General features: G+C 34.1%; 2 protein-coding genes across 6 annotated transcripts; one reads left to right on the forward strand and one right to left on the reverse strand.

The window, feature by feature from the left end:
- Nucleotides 1-5,701: 5,701 nt before the first annotated feature.
- LOC127266691 (pentatricopeptide repeat-containing protein At5g66520-like) lies at nt 5,702-7,725 on the reverse strand. The gene has a single exon (XM_051297041.1). It carries the CDS (start codon nt 7,695-7,697, stop codon nt 5,853-5,855), a length of 1,845 nt encoding a protein of 614 aa, XP_051152998.1. The 5' UTR covers nt 7,698-7,725; the 3' UTR covers nt 5,702-5,852.
- Nucleotides 7,726-10,321: 2,596 nt separating this feature from the next.
- LOC127239394 (preprotein translocase subunit SCY1, chloroplastic) lies at nt 10,322-15,629 on the forward strand. Of its 5 annotated transcripts, none has more exons than XM_051257515.1 (9): nt 10,404-10,539; nt 11,112-11,275; nt 11,435-11,592; nt 11,689-12,074; nt 12,357-12,660; nt 12,749-12,834; nt 13,784-13,907; nt 14,326-14,489; nt 15,226-15,629. In XM_051257515.1, the coding sequence occupies exons 3-9, from the start codon at nt 11,538-11,540 to the stop codon at nt 15,448-15,450; spliced, it is 1,344 nt and encodes a 447-aa protein (XP_051113472.1). In that variant the 5' UTR covers nt 10,404-10,539; nt 11,112-11,275; nt 11,435-11,537; the 3' UTR covers nt 15,451-15,629. The 5 variants fall into 5 exon arrangements, with proteins under 5 accessions (XP_051113467.1, XP_051113468.1, XP_051113472.1 ...); XM_051257514.1 differs by having other exon boundaries at nt 11,112-11,265; nt 11,438-11,592; XM_051257512.1 differs by having other exon boundaries at nt 10,407-10,539; nt 11,101-11,265; nt 11,438-11,592.
- Nucleotides 15,630-15,888: the final 259 nt, after the last annotated feature.

The raw sequence follows: 15,888 nt of genomic DNA on the forward strand, positions 1-15,888 counted from the left end.
GTGTTTGATCTAGTTGAAGAAGAAAACATTCTTTTATTGGTTTCTCTCTTATACTGGATCGTGAGTATCTCCTTGAAAAGAACCAGAGTTGGTTTTCGAAGGAGTTTTGATATTGAAATTCAACCATAGAGGCTGAATTTGTATAAGTTTCTTAATTGAAGCATCCAAATATTACTAATCTGTGTTTTGAGTGTGCAGTGAACAAATTTTTTACAGGAGGATTTCTTTGGATTATAAAAAGAAAGCCAAAGAACTGTTGCGGAGCTTGGAGTTGGGTAAAATTTCGGTTTATTATTCAAATCAGTGTGTTGTGCTTGTTTTGTGGGAGTTTTCTGTGAATTGATTGTGGCTGTGAGTGATTTACAGTAACTGTAAATCTGTTTTGGGTTAAGTAACTGCATGTAAGTTGATTTTTTCAAAGAAACTAACTCGCGGTCAGTTAGACTTTGTGAAGTGTTTACTTAAAATTACATTTGTTGGTGATTAATTGGGCTAGCAAACTGCTACCTTGTTATTCCCAATTAAATCTGTCTGTGTTGGCTATTGGGTATTTTGGAAATTTTTTGGTGGATAAGCTGAAAATCTACTGTGTGTAAATTGCACATCTGATTGGTATCATTTTTGTTTTGGAAAGCAAAATTTGTTTTCAAAAAATATCTGCCTGTGTGAAATTAAGTAATCTCTGCTGGTTTAGATAATTTTTCTTGTCAAAATGTTAAACCAAGCATACTTTAATATACAACTTTTTGATGGAAAAACTGATTTTGCTATTTGGAAACAAAAAATGAGAAGTGTCATTGTAATTTAAAGATTAATAAGAGCCGTTGAACTTGATCCAGAAGCTGAAATTCCTACTGTAAAGAGGAATGGGCTGGATGAACTTGCGTCATTGTGCATTATTTTGAACCTAGCTGATCATGTAATTAGAAAATTAAGGGTTTATGAATCGGCTAAGGATTTGTGGGACAAACTAAATAATATGTTTACTGAAACATCTCTCCTAAATAGAATACACCATTTGGAAAAGTTCTTTAGCTTTAAATTAGACCTTTCTAAGACAATAGATGAAAATTTAGATGTTTTTACCAAATTAATACAAGATATAAAACTCACAGGAGATAAAAACATAGATGATTACAGCTCTATTGTCTTGTTAAATGCCATTCCTAGTTCATATTCAGATGTAAAATCAGCTATAAAATATTGTATGGATGTTATCACTCTTGATGTGGTCATAAATGGTCTAAAAAGTAAAGAAATGGATTTGCAACTTTATAAAGCTAATAAACAGTCACATGGTGAAGTTATGCATATTAGGGGTAGATCTCCCTTTAGACAAAACAAGAATGACTCTTCTTCCAATAACAATAAGCAATTGAGTAGTTCCTATAATAGTCAACATAAGAAGAAGTCTAGAAGTAAGTCTAAAAATAGGTCACAAACCCCTTCTAAGTATATTAAACGTTGCTTTAATTGTGGGGATCCTTCACACTTCATTAGGAATTGCCCTAGGAAAAATAGAAACTCCAATAACAATAGTAACAATGTAAGCAATGTTTCAGCAGCCCCAAATAATAATTCAAATGAACAAGCAAATTTGATTTTACAAGAGAATTGTTTGGGTGATGTTTTTGCCATTACTGTTGAATGTTATAAAATGATTGTTTTTAACAAAAATGAATGGTTATTAGATTCAATGTGCACTTATCACATGACACCTTTTAAAGAATTTTTTTTGGACTATAAAACTCTTACAAATTGCAATGTCTCTATAGCGGATAATAGAATTTGTAGAGTTGAGGGAATATAGACTGTTTCTTTAAAATTCAGTTCTGGATCTGTGGTACAACTATCAAATGTGCATCATGTGCCTGATTTGTCAAGTAATTTGCTTTCTTGTGCGGGTTTATCTTCCCTATGATTAGAGAGGAAGTGGGGAGGGAATTATATGAAAATTATAAAAGGCTCTTTGGTTGTTATTAAAGTTGAAATGAGAAATAATCTTTACATAGTGACTGTTGTATCTGTTTTAAAATTTGAGCATGTGGTAAATGTTGCTTTTGAAAAAACTGCATTGTGGCATAAAAGATTAGGTCACTTGAGTAATAGAGGATTAGAGATTTTGCAAAAATCCGGTAATTTTGGTGATGAAAAAGTTTCAGCTATGCCTTTTTATAAAAATTGCATTTATGGAAAACATCATAGAGTTTCTTTCCCTAAAATTACCGCTGAAAATAAAATTCTTTCAAGAGATGTCTTGGAATATTTACACTCCAATGTATGGGGCCTTTCTAGTGAACCCACACATGGTGGGAGTAAATATTTCTTGTCAATAATTGATGATGTTTCAAGAAAAGTTTGAGAATTTTTGTTAAAACAAAAATATGATGTTTTTTAAACCTTTAAAAATTGGAAGATTTTGATTGAAAATCAAACGGACAAAAAGATAAAATGTTTAAGGACAGATAATGGTTTAGAGTATTGTAATGAGTGGTTTGATAGCTTTTGTGTTGAAAATGGAATTAGGCGTCATAAAACAACCCCTTACACACCCCAACAAAATGGGGTGGCCGAGCGGATGAACCGAACTCTATTGGAAAGAGTTCGAAGCTTGTTAGCTTCCTCGGGTTTATCAAAACGCTTTTGGGGTGAGGTCATTAAAACAACGGCTTATTTGATAAATAGGTCTCTATCTGTACCTTTAAAGGGTGAACAGTTTAGGTGGAGTAGGAAGATAGTGGATTTATCAAACTTAAAAGTGTTTGGCTGTTCAGCCTTTTTGCGTATTTTCAATGACAAGTTAGAGCCTAGAGATGAGAAATGTGTATTTCTAGGTTATCCTGATGGAGTTAAGGGATATAGGCTATGGGTAACTTCTAAACCAGGTTTTAAAACTTTTATAAGTAGAGATGTTATATTCAATGAATATGACATGCCTTGTTTAACAACAAAACAATCCTTAAATGAGGAAATTGCTATTAACAGTGCTCCTAGCAACATTCGAAATGAGGTGGAGCATCATCTCTATGAACTAAGTAGTGATGAACCTGGAATGGGTGAGCAGACTGTTTCTGCCGGGAGCTGAACCGGCAGAAACAACTGTTTCTGAATTTTCAGATCAGTTCATGGGGACTGACCCTGAAAGGCAGAATCTGGATGAAAATTCAGATTCTGAAAATGTGGAAATTGATTCTGAAAATGCTGAAATTGACAATCAAAATCTGGAAAATTATCAACTTGCTAGGGATAGAAGTACAAGGAATATTAGACAGTCCCATAGATTTAATGATTTTGATATTGATCAATTTTCTTATAATGTGTTTGAGTCATTAGATGGAAATGAACCAAAGTCATTTAATGAGGCAATGAAATCAAAATATAAAAAAGAATGGGTTAAGACAATGAATGAAGAGATTGAGTCTTTAAAGAACAATAACACGTGGGAGTTAGTTCCTAGGTTGCTTAACGGGTCTATAGTTGATTGTAAATGGATTTACAAGGTAAAACAAGATGAAAATGGAGTTAGGTTTAAGGCAAAATTAGTTGCAAAAGGTTATACTCAAAATGAGGGGATAGATTACAATGAGATTTTTGCTTCTGTTGTTAAATATGCCACTATACGTGTCATGCTTGCTTTGGTTGTTTATTTTAATTGGAAGTTAAAACAATTAGATGTAAAAACAACATTTTTACATGGTGATTTGTTTGAAAAGATATATATGAGACAACCCGAGGGTTATCTTGATAAAAATAAAATAAATCATGTTTGTCTTTTAAAGAAATCACTTTATGGGTTAAAACAATCTCCTAGACAATGGAATTTTAAAATTGATGAATTCATGAAATCTTTGGAATTCACTAGAAATAGTTTGACCATTGTTTGTATTTTAAAATAGCATGTAAGCATCCGGTTTTCTTGTTGTTATATGTTGATGATATGTTGTTAATGGGTCATAGTTTGGAAACAATAAATCATGTGAAAGATTGCTTAAGCAAAAAATTTGATATGAAATATTTAGGGGATGCAAAAGTAATTATTGGTATGAATATAGTGAGGAATAGGAAAGAAAACTTGCTGTTTTTAAATCAGTCCACTTATATTAGAAAAATTCTGAAAAAGTTTTTTTATGTGTGATGCAAAACCCTCATATGTCCCTCTCACATCTAACTTCATTTTGTCAAAAGAGCAATGCCCTAAATCTGAAAATGATGTGATTTATATGAAGAATGTTCCTTACTCTAATGCCATAGGTTCTATCATGTATTTGATGGTGTGTACTAGGCCGGATTTAGCATATGCTATTAGTTCTTTGAGTCGATACATGACTAACCCGGGTATAGAACATTGGAATGCTCTTAAGTGTGTTTTTAGGTATTTGGTGGGTACTTTAGACATAGGCTTGGTATTTGGTAGACATGTGCATGATATTGATTTGATTGGCTATGTTGATTCAAATTATGCGAACGATAGAGACACTAGGAAGTCTACTACATCTTACTTGTTTACTTTATGTGGTTCTTGCATTAGTTGAAAGTCACAATTACAACATATTGTGGCTCTTCCTACGACGGAGTCGGAATATGTTGCAATTACCGAAGCTTTAAAAGAAGCTCTGTGGCTAAATGGACTTTTAAATGAACTAAAATACTTGAACAATGAAGTAACAGTGTCTTCGGATAGTCAATCGAGGATTCAACTTTGTAAAAATCCAGTTTTTCATAATCGTACCAAACACATAGATGTTATATTTCATTTTATTCGAGATGTTGTGTCTAAAGGTTTTTTAAAACTTGAAAAAATTCCTTCCGAATACAATTCTGCGGACATGGGAACAAAGGTTTTGTCGGTAACAAAATTCAATTTGTGTAAGAAAACAGTGTATATCGATACTTTTGATTAGAATTTTGTAAAAACTGTAGAACTTAAAATTCTGTGTTTTAAGGTGCCAAAACACACTGTTTTTGTTTTTTTTGTTACTGTAAATTGTTTTTTTTTGTGTAATTAAAATTTGTGGATACTAATCACGTTAATAAGTCCGCAGGTTAAAAGACTGAAATCATTGAATGCTCGGACTGTGAAGACGCCCAGTTTTGACACATTTTTCAGCCCAAAAAGGTGGAGATTTGTGATGGTTTTGGGCCTATGACTGTTGGAGGCCCAACAACACTCAACCCGACCCGTCCATCTGAAACCCGGATTCAGTACCCGCTACCCGACCCGGCTATGATGAGATGTGATAGCAGCCGTTGGATTGAGGGAATGAATCTGGGCCGTTGGATCTGATCTTGAGCCTTATATATAAATGGTTTTGTATTTGAACCGGGTTCACTCTTTATTCTCTCAATCGCGATCTGTCTCTCCATAAAACCCTACCCTCTCGACGGCGCTCTTCGATCGATATTCCTGGTCTGTTTTCCGATGATCTGTCCGGCGAATCTTGAGCTTCGATACTGCGCTTTGACGTTCGACGAGTTCTAAAGCTTTCCATCGGTTTGCTTTCTTGATTCGGGTCTGTTTTGGTTGTTCGCGGTGTATATTGATTGTCCGTGATGAAATTAGACCTAAAATGTTTGCGTTTCCATAGATTGTGGTTTGGTTAGCGTGATTGTGCGTTTCCGTGGATGTCGTTTGTAGTTTTGGTCGAGGTTGAGTGTTTTGCGTTGGTTCGATTGATATTTGGGTATAACTGAGTCCGAGTCCTTTGATTTCGATATAATAAAAGATTCTTTAAGTTCTTTGAATTGCTGAATGTCTTTGAGTGAATTACAAGTGTTCGATTCGTATATAATTTCACAACAACCTTGTTCATGTATTCGAATCTTTTCAGCAATAACAAAAAGATCGTTTTCCTTCACCAGTAATCGTTACACGAACATAATCCTCCTTTGAAATGGTGAAACCTGTTCCTATCCCTCACAATGATTTCCCTGTCGAAGGCCTTCGAAATCAGCTTGCTCGCTCGATGGCAGTCTTTGCAGACTCTCAAGTTCTTCGTAATTCGAATAGTTTCTCCATGTTTACTTTTCAGCAGCGAAAAAGCAATCGCGAGCTTTTCGCTATGGTAGTGCAACGGATTCTCCATTTCCTCCTCACTTACATCGTACACCAATCCATCGCTGTCCGGCACGTATCCAAGATCTTTGATACAGCCCAGCATTTCTTCAACTTTCGCGTAAATCTCCGTAGCTTGTGGATGTGTTCTTCCCCCAGCAATGAACTCATTTACACTACCTTCTAACTCAACAATGGAAAACCCCGCGACCTTTTTGACTCCCCGATCATTCATTAACTTCCTAATATTCGCAACTTCTTCCCATCTACCGGCTTTCGCGTAAAGATTAGCCAAGAGGACATACCGTCCGCTGTTATTCGGGTCGAGTTCAATAACCTGCTTTCCGATCTCCTCTGCCATGTCAATATTTCCATGGATTCGACACGCCCCGAGTAGAGCACCTAAAACTCCAGCATCAGCTCTTACAGGCATATCATCTATAACTTTCCTCGCTTCGACTAACAATCCTGCCCTCCCGAGCAAATCCACAAAGCAACCATAATGCTCAATTCCCGGAACAATGCCATAAGCTTCAGTCATGTAAGAAAAATAATACCTCCCTTCCTCGACTAATCCTGAATGCGCGCACGCGGTTAACACATTCACAAATGTTATGTAATCAGGCCTCGCCGTAGCTGCCTCCATTTTTTTAAACAGGTCAATAGCGGCCTTGCCTTTACCGTGCATTGCTAAGCCGCCGATCATACAATTCCACGACGAAATGCCTTTACAAGACAAGCCATTGAATAGTTCCAAAGCTTTATCCACACACCCGCACTTACAATACATATCGATAATTGTTGTAGCTAATTTAGCATCCACTTCAATCCCGCTACTGTTGATATAGTCGTGTATCCATTCGCCCTGCTTCAATGCGCCGAGCCCCGTACAAGCTGACAGCATGCTCGCGGCCACGAACTTATCAATCGACACATTTTCGTTTCTCATCCTATTGAACAAACTGATGGCCTCATGAAACCTGTTGTTCTGTACAAAAGCTGCTATCACAGCATTCCAAGCCGCCGAATTTTTCACCGGCAATGACTCGAAAATGCCGAGAGCTTCGCCAACAAATCCCTGACTTGAATAACCACTGATCAATGTAGTCCAAGAAACATCATCCTTCTTTTCCAAATTATCAAACACCCTCCTCCCTTCCTCCAAGGAATCAAAGTTCACGTACATATGAATCAAATTGTTCTGACAGAAAGAATCCTGACCAAATCCAAATTTAATCACCTGAGCATGGACTTGCTTCCCTTCTTTAACCGCTAAATCGACGCAACAGGCTCGTATAACAGGAGGAAATGAAAATTTATTCGGAGTCACGAAACTATCCAGCATCTTGGCGTATAAGACAATGCAGCGTCTATACATGTGTTCCTGTAAATACCCTCTGAAGATGGTGTTATATATGAAAGCATCTGGGCGGGGCAATGTATCGAACACCTTGAGGGCATAATCCAAATCCGCTGATTTTGAGAGCGAGCAGAATTTGATAACGCGGCCCATGGCGTCATTGTCGGAGGAGAGACCGAGCTTGACGATACAAGCGTGGCGCTGCTTCAGCTCCGCCATGCTCGAGCAGGAATCCAAATTGTTTAATTGCGACGCTCTAGAATTGGCTAAGGATATGGACGCCATTGGTGTGGCTTCAAATTACTGAGATCCACTTGCGCACAACATATATATCTATATCTTTATATATATATATATATAGGGTTTGTTCGTTGGAAGGATTTTAATAAAATTCTAATATTTATCCACAATTTCCCCCCTCCCCGAAAATATCAAATCAAACACCTATTTTTTATTATTTATATTATAATAAAAATTAATTTTACATTCAAAAAATTACATCAACATCTATTTATATCATATTATACAACTATTCAAATTCAAAATTTTTACTATTCAAATCCCAACTCAAAATCCAAATCTCCAAACAAACACATCCTCTTTATTTCTAAATTCGTAAATATCCAAATATAAACTTAAAATATAGTATTGAAAAAATGTAATTCCAAATTATTTCCGTCTGTTAGTAATGGTTTCGTATTATTAATCTAAAATTTGTTGTATTGACTTGGCCTTAATTGTTTGCAAGATGAATAGAAAAAGAACTATAAGAACCATACTTCACTCCATATTTAGGTTAAATTGCACAAAATTCATCTGATATTTCATGAAATTGTATCAAATCTTCATTATTTCTAAAACTGCGATCAAACTCTTTCATAATTTCATAAATTTTGCGTCTAACCCCCTCAGTGGTCCTTATTTAAGGTTATTTACCTCAAATTGCGAATAAATTTTAGAATCACAATTTATAAATCCCTAAAATTATAAATATATTTATTTATTTTTATATTTACTCTGAAAAATAGTAAATATACTAAAAATAGTTATTTTTCTCAACTTTTAGGAGTTTATTTTTATTCTAAAATTTATTCGCAATTTGAGCGCATTTAGGTCAAATACCATTAAATAAGGACCGCTGAAGAGCTTAGACGCAAAGTTTATGAAACTACGAGGGAGTTTGACGCAGTTTTAGAAGTACAGAGATTTGGTGCAATTTCACGAAATCACACGTGGATTTTGTGCAATTTAGCCCCATATTTAATTCAAATATTCTTTTTCTATTTCAATAAAAATAATCATAAATTAATATATTTAATTTTTACATAAATTAGAAATATAAAAATTACATGTATAATTACTTTATACATAAAATCGCAAAAAAATCTTACTCACCTGACTAAGATTTTTACTCTTAATTACTATAAAATCCCAAATAATTCATTTTCACTCTTAATTTACTACAAAATCCCCAAAAAAAAAAATTCTTTTCCGGTAGGACTAAGAGAACATTATGTGTTCATCCAAAAAAAAAAAACTTCCATTGCACACAATTCAACACAAAATATAATAGGAATAACAAATACGTTTTACCAAACCTAATACGAATGACCTTATGATTACGAATTCATCTCACGGTACTAGACCATCTTTAAGGGACATTGAGATTTAATTGTTATTAAATTTTTAAATTTTTGCATTTAAAAAAATAGTATAATTGAATGGGACAAAAAAAAATTGACATAATTTGGTGGGACGAAATAGAATATAATATATACTACTAATATAAATTAATGCAGGAAAATAAAGTATAATAATAATAATAATGATAATATAATCTTAAATATATATATATGTATAATGGAAACCAAGATAAATATTAATGTAGAGAGAAGATAAAGAAATTCATAAATACTTATTAATTAATTGTTCTAAATAGATTGTTAGACTATATTTGACATAAACTATTTTTTAGAAAATTACTATTAAATGGACAAAATTTAGAAAACTATTAAATATGAGAACATAAATTATATCCATGCAATGAAATAAGAATACACTTTCATTCCATGATTTTTCTTCTAAATTTGTCAAAACAGTTCGAAACATTAGTTATGATTTGAAATAGTCGATTATTAATTTATCAAAAGTACGAAAGGAAATCGAACTTTTCGAATCACGATTATGATTTCGATTTGAAAATTTTAATTACGGACTATTCCAGTTTTGAACTGCATATTTATATTTATTTATTTTTTACAATGTTAATTTATTAAAAAAATATTTATATTTATTTTGATTTTATTAAGATATATATATTTATTATTTATATATTATATAAAAATTATATTAATAATAGTACTATTTTATTAGATTCAGTTTAAGTAAATTTTCGTATTTACGAAGGAGTGCTCTTTACATTCATATCTATGTATTCGTTAATACTCATTTTTATTCCATATCTATGTATTTGTTTTCCTTTTATACGAAGTTTTAAAAATATTAATATTATATTGGGAAGTAGTAAAAAGAAGGTGGAAATGAATAAAATAACTTTATTTGTATTGTGTGATATAAAAATAAAACATTTGTGTAATATATTGTAAGTTGTAAGGGTATTTGTAATATTAGATAGATAGTACAATTACTATAAAAAATATATACTTTTATTATTGGATAGACCAAAATAAAAAAAATGGATAATTTGTTAGTGGACAGAGGAATAATAACCCAAACCCCTGGCGGTTTGCTGTTGGGAGAAAAATCCAACCGAACCATTAAAAATCGGTTTCCGTTTCGGTTTCGGTGGTGGTTCCGGTACAAACCGGAACCGCCGGTTGGCTCCGGAGAACCGGAGGTTCCAACCGCCGGTTCGAGACCATTGGGCAAGTCTATTCTCTTCTCTCGTCTCTCTCCAGCATCTCGTGTTGGTCGAGATAATGTTGATTTCAATCCGCCAAATTTCTTCATCCGCCTTCTCTACCGCCAACACTTCTCTGAATCACAAATCTACATCAAAAAATCTTTCCAAGACTAGCAGTTATGCCGCCAAGACCCAGAGGAACTCCATATGCAGGGCCACTCTCAGTATTCCCGGGAAAAGCAGCAGCGGCAGCCACAACCAAAGGTACCCGCTACTACATTGAACTCGTTATTTTCCAGTGTTTTGTTTTCCATTTCAAAATTTTCGAAGGTTTTATCGTGTTTGGGTTTCGTATTTTTACAAGCTTTGTCGTAATTTCAAAGTTTTCACAAGTTCCCCTGGCTTTGCTTCTGTTGTAACGTTTTTGTTGTTGTGTCCTGTTTAAGACAACTCATTTTTCTTGATTTTTCATACATATATAGGCTGCTTAAGTGCTTAGGTTTTTTCTACGGCTATTAGATGCTTAATTTCTTTTGAGGTATAAAGAATGGCTATTTTTAAGCTGCCTGAACTGCATTTGCATTAATCTGTTGTAGTATAATATATCAAAAACCATTTAGTTTAATCATGATTACCGAATGGATTTGATTATGGAATAAATGCAAGTAACACATTGAGTCACACTTTATATGTGATGCTGTTAAGCAGCTAGTTTCTGATGAGAATCAAATATGAACTCTGAACTTACTAGAATGCTTGAATAAAATATATGAATTTGCTGGATACGATGACTTTATGTTGATTTTGCTTTTTTCATATTGATAGTTTTGTTGTAGGTGCAGTCAAACACATTCTTAGATTGAATCTACTGCTGTGTTGCTTCCATTCATTGTGACCAGAAAGTTAAATGAAGAAACAAAAAGACTAGATATTGAGAATCTTGTAGCAGTTTTGTAACTTGTGTATGAATTTCCCCCAGGATAAGTACATGTAAGCGAAGGTATTAAATCAGCAATTGATCTTGTAAGAGTGGACTTTGAGTTTCGAAATATATGCTTTTTTCTGAGGAAGTTCCATCTAATTTACATGTTTGGTTTTTCTTTACTGTGATCTGATTTTCATCTTCTTTTTTTCTTGTCTATGTTGAATTTCTTGCCAGAAGTGAGATTTCTGCATTTGATCCACTGGGGATTAATCCGGATGGCCTCTCAAATTTAAAAAAGAGTTGGGAAAGTGGTTTAGAGTTATTTTCTCAAACTCTTATGAGTACTTCAGGCACCAGAAAGGATAAAGTTTCATCAGCAAAGGGAGTTGCAGGTTTATTCACCATTAAATATGTTTCTACAGTATAGTGTGTTATAAATGTTTACCTGCTGCTTTGGCCCTTGATTAGGATTCTTTGACATTTTCCAGCTGCCATAGAAGATACTAGCATTGATATCGGGGATTTCTTCAAAGGTCCATTGCCAGGAAAATTTCTTAAGCTCTTAGGTTTTCTGGCCCTGTCACGAGTTGGAGTATACACTCCTCTTGGTGGTGTGAATAGGGAAGCCTTTGCTGGTAATTTAGATCAAAATAGCCTGTTGGGCACTCTGGATTCTTTTTCTGGAGGGGGTATTGGTCGGCTTGGAATAGGCTCTCTTGGTATTGTTCCCTTTATCAATGCTCAGATTGTTTTTCAGCTTCTCACACAAATCTACCCCAAATTGCAAGAGCTTCAGAAAAGAGAAGGTGAAGCTGGAAGAAAGAAAGTACTTCAGTATACTCGTTATGCATCAGTCGGCTTTGCGGTGGTTCAGGTAATGATGCACAGTGGTCAGATGCTGCACAAAAAAATTTTCTTGCAAATAAACTTTTGCAAGTTCAAACTTATAAAAGGCATGAAAAGTACTTTATGGAGTCTGTTTTATATAAACCATATTAGTGTGATAGACAACATCCCAGTTCTAAATTATGTGCCTGAATAAAATAATTGTCTTTCCTTAGTCAATTATACCATGTTTTTTATTCCTTTCAATGTTTTAATATAAAATTATATTTCACAATTGATATGACAATTCTTACTCTTATTTTCTTGGCAGGCCATTGGCCAAGTGCTATATCTTCGCCCTTATGTTAATGACTTCAGCAGTCAGTGGGTCTTCTCTACTGTTATTTTGCTAACCCTTGGCGCAGCTTTCACAACATACATCGGGGATAGAATTACAGATTTAAAACTTGGAAATGGTACATCTCTTTTGATCTTCACAAATATCATCTCCTACCTACCGGCATCATTTGGGAGGACGGTTGCACAGGCATTTCAAGATGGGAACTATGTTGGACTTGGAGGCATCATAGTTTCCTTCTTCTTGCTAGTACTTGGGATTGTGTATGTTCAGGCGAGTGTTTGTTGATCTTGTAAAGCTATTATACGCAAACTCAAGTTGCTTATGTTATTTAGTGGGATGTGTATATTTTTTCTTTCAGGAAGCAGAAAGGAAAATCCCACTTAATTATGCATCACGATATGCTGCTGGAGCTGGAGGACTTCAAAAATCTGCGTACCTACCCTTCAAGGTCTCAAAAATCCCACTTAATTATGAATAGTAAAATTTTGAATTTGAATTGTTGTTTGATGTGATATAAATAGAAATTGATATAATGTTTTGAATGGAAAATTGATTTTTAGTGTAATATAAAAAATAAGTATTGATTTGATGTTTGTGGGGAAAGAAAATTTTGAATAGTGGAAAACAAAACAAATCATCCAAACAAACACACCCATGATCAAACAAAGTATGGGCACTTCATTATAGAGAAGCTAGAAAGTAGACTGGTTTGTACACCATATGTTCACCGGTTTTGGGGTTTGTTTTACACCATATGTTCCACCATATGTTTGCCAGCTTGAGGGAGAGTGTCAAGAAATCATGAATGAGTCATTTTAGGAGACAATACAGGTAAATTAGTAGAGTGAATCAAGGTAACACATAGTTTTTAAAACTCGTAAATTGTCTTTAATACTAATTGATATAATGGAGTAATCTTGAGAGAAAGGGTGATCTTAGGATTTTTCTTGTTTAGTGTACCAAGAAATTGTATATATATTGATAGAATGTACGGTAGAAAATAGAGTTGAAATATACAGTTCCTCATGTTTTCTGTATCTTTTCAACAAATTGATCTTCCAACTCCAGCACTATTTAAGGAATTTATGTGGATTTCCATAAGCTTTTTGAGTTTCTATTTACAACTTGTCTATTCAAACTTTGTTTCCATATTCGAATGTCTGGCTATCTGTACACTTTTTATGGTATGACTACCGCTTTCTTCTCTTTTAAGTAATTGATATCTCATGCTTCCTTCGTATAGTTGTGATACATGGGAGACGCAATTATTTTGGATTCCTGTGGAACAGAAAATAGTCATTTCATTTCATTGAATCAATTTAAGAATTTCATTGTCTTGTATAACTGGAATAGTTGATGTTTATGCATACATATCTTAACATTTCTTTTTTCTGCAGGTCAATAGTTCTGGAGTGATGCCAATCATTTTCTCTACTTCTTCCTTGGCTCTTCCAGGAACTCTTGCACGCTTTACTGGTCTGAATGTTTTGAAGAAAGCAGCTATAGGTTTAAATCCTGGGGGTATGACTGATTATATGTTTTTCCCTCTTGTGCTTGTTTACCTGCTAGCGTTAAGATTGATTAAAATTTAGTTTAGAGGCATCTAATGCATGAACATGTTATTTTATGGTGCTAGAATTTTTCTGCGTAATTCCGTTTAATAACATTGTATTTGACTAAAGAATCGTCTCTTTTTCTTTTCCGGTTTGATGGTTACAAACCCCTTTAGAGTTTAGTACTCTGATTGTTGCTTATTGCATTGGAAAACTGCAACATGGAATATTCTGGTGAATGGAGTTTCTATGGAAATTGTCCTGATGATATTCATGAAGATATAGTCGGGAGGAAATTTTAGCAATTTTCTGTTCTGCATTTCTGCTTCGATTTCTGGCTAAAGGAAAACATAATTTCTGGAATTCTGATGTTCATCAATTTCCAGGTTCATTGTACTTGCCAACAAACATTCTGTTGATAGCATTCTTTAATTACTACTACACCTTCCTGCAACTGGATCCCGATGATGTTAGTGAACAGTTGAAAAGGCAAGGTGCTTCGATCCCACTTGTTCGACCTGGAAAAAGTACCGCTTTATATATTAAAACGGTAATGTCTTCCCTCTGAATAATACCTGTTATGCTTAAGTTGATTCCTTTACTTTCTAAACTGTTTGTTTTTGAAGATTTTCATGGAAAATTGGGACCTGTAAAGTGTTTTGATTCATTTAAAAGGCTTAGATTTTTAGGGCTTAATGTGATTCTCCTTCAGATCCCTGAAGCTGAAAATTACATGAATTCATTCACTTATTGATTCCTGTTAATGTTTCTGTGATGTTTGAGTTGTAACTCTCATTCTGTTTACTTATTTTATTTTTGGTGTAAGTCAATGCTTGGGTTTATCTACACATGACATTTAACTTTTCATGGTTTCTTCATTATATCGAATTTGTAGATCTGCCAAACTAGTGCATTTATTTAGGCAAAATTATTTATGACTTACTTATGATTTGGAAAGTCTACACTATTCTTCTTTATGATTTAAAAATTGCATGAGATTCCCTGATCTTTTTTGCAACATTGTACAAAATTTATTTTTTGGGAATTCCATGTAATATTTTCAAAAATAATAGAGAATCTTGTGCAAGTTTACATAAAAAGAATAGTTTGGAATATTTATTATTAAACGGCGACTATATTGCTTTGGGATATCTTGATATTCTTGAAAACACAAACAAGTATTATATGCTTTTTTGAATCGAGCTTTAGCCTGGGCTGCATGCAAAAAAAATTCAGTGGCTGCATCCCAGAGTTCCGAATGCCCTTGAAACAAACATTTTCTGTAGGTTCTCAGCCGGATATCTGTCCTCGGTTCTGCGTTCTTGGCAATACTTGCTGCAGGTCCGGCTGTAATCGAACAAGCTACGCATCTCACCGCATTTAGAGGCTTTGCCGGCACCTCTGTTCTGATTCTGGTGGGCTGCGCAAGCGACACGGCAAGAAAAGTTGAGGCGGAGATCATATCCCAGAAATACAAGACTATTGAGTTTTATGACATCGACAAGTATTGATTCATTGGTGATGAGGTTAGTTATTTGTTTGTTTGTATATTGTACTTCAGTTTATTTCTTAGAACAGTCGTTGCTACAACATTTTATAGTCGGCGATTTAATGCTGGAGTAATCGCCTATCGGTTCAATTTAATTTGGGTATAATCAAATATTGCTTCCCCTATAATGGTTGGTTGGTATATTTTTGTTTAGAGATATTGATTGATTTTTAAAAATCAATCGATTTGCAATATACTTATATAAATAAATAATAAATTTCTTAATAATTTAGAATGCCAAAAAATCATTGTATAGGGTAGCAGACATAGGAGAATAAGTTGATGGCTTTGTTGTCGTGAAAGAATGACTGAAGAATGTATAACTATTTGATTGCACTCTAGAAGATGCATTGAGAAGCGACAAGGGTGTGTTTGTTTGGGAGATTGGATTTTAAATATA

Source organism: Andrographis paniculata, unplaced genomic scaffold (assembly GCF_009805555.1).
Source record: "Andrographis paniculata isolate CXL003 unplaced genomic scaffold, ASM980555v1 Contig77END, whole genome shotgun sequence".
Classification (NCBI taxonomy): Eukaryota; Viridiplantae; Streptophyta; class Magnoliopsida; order Lamiales; family Acanthaceae; genus Andrographis; species Andrographis paniculata.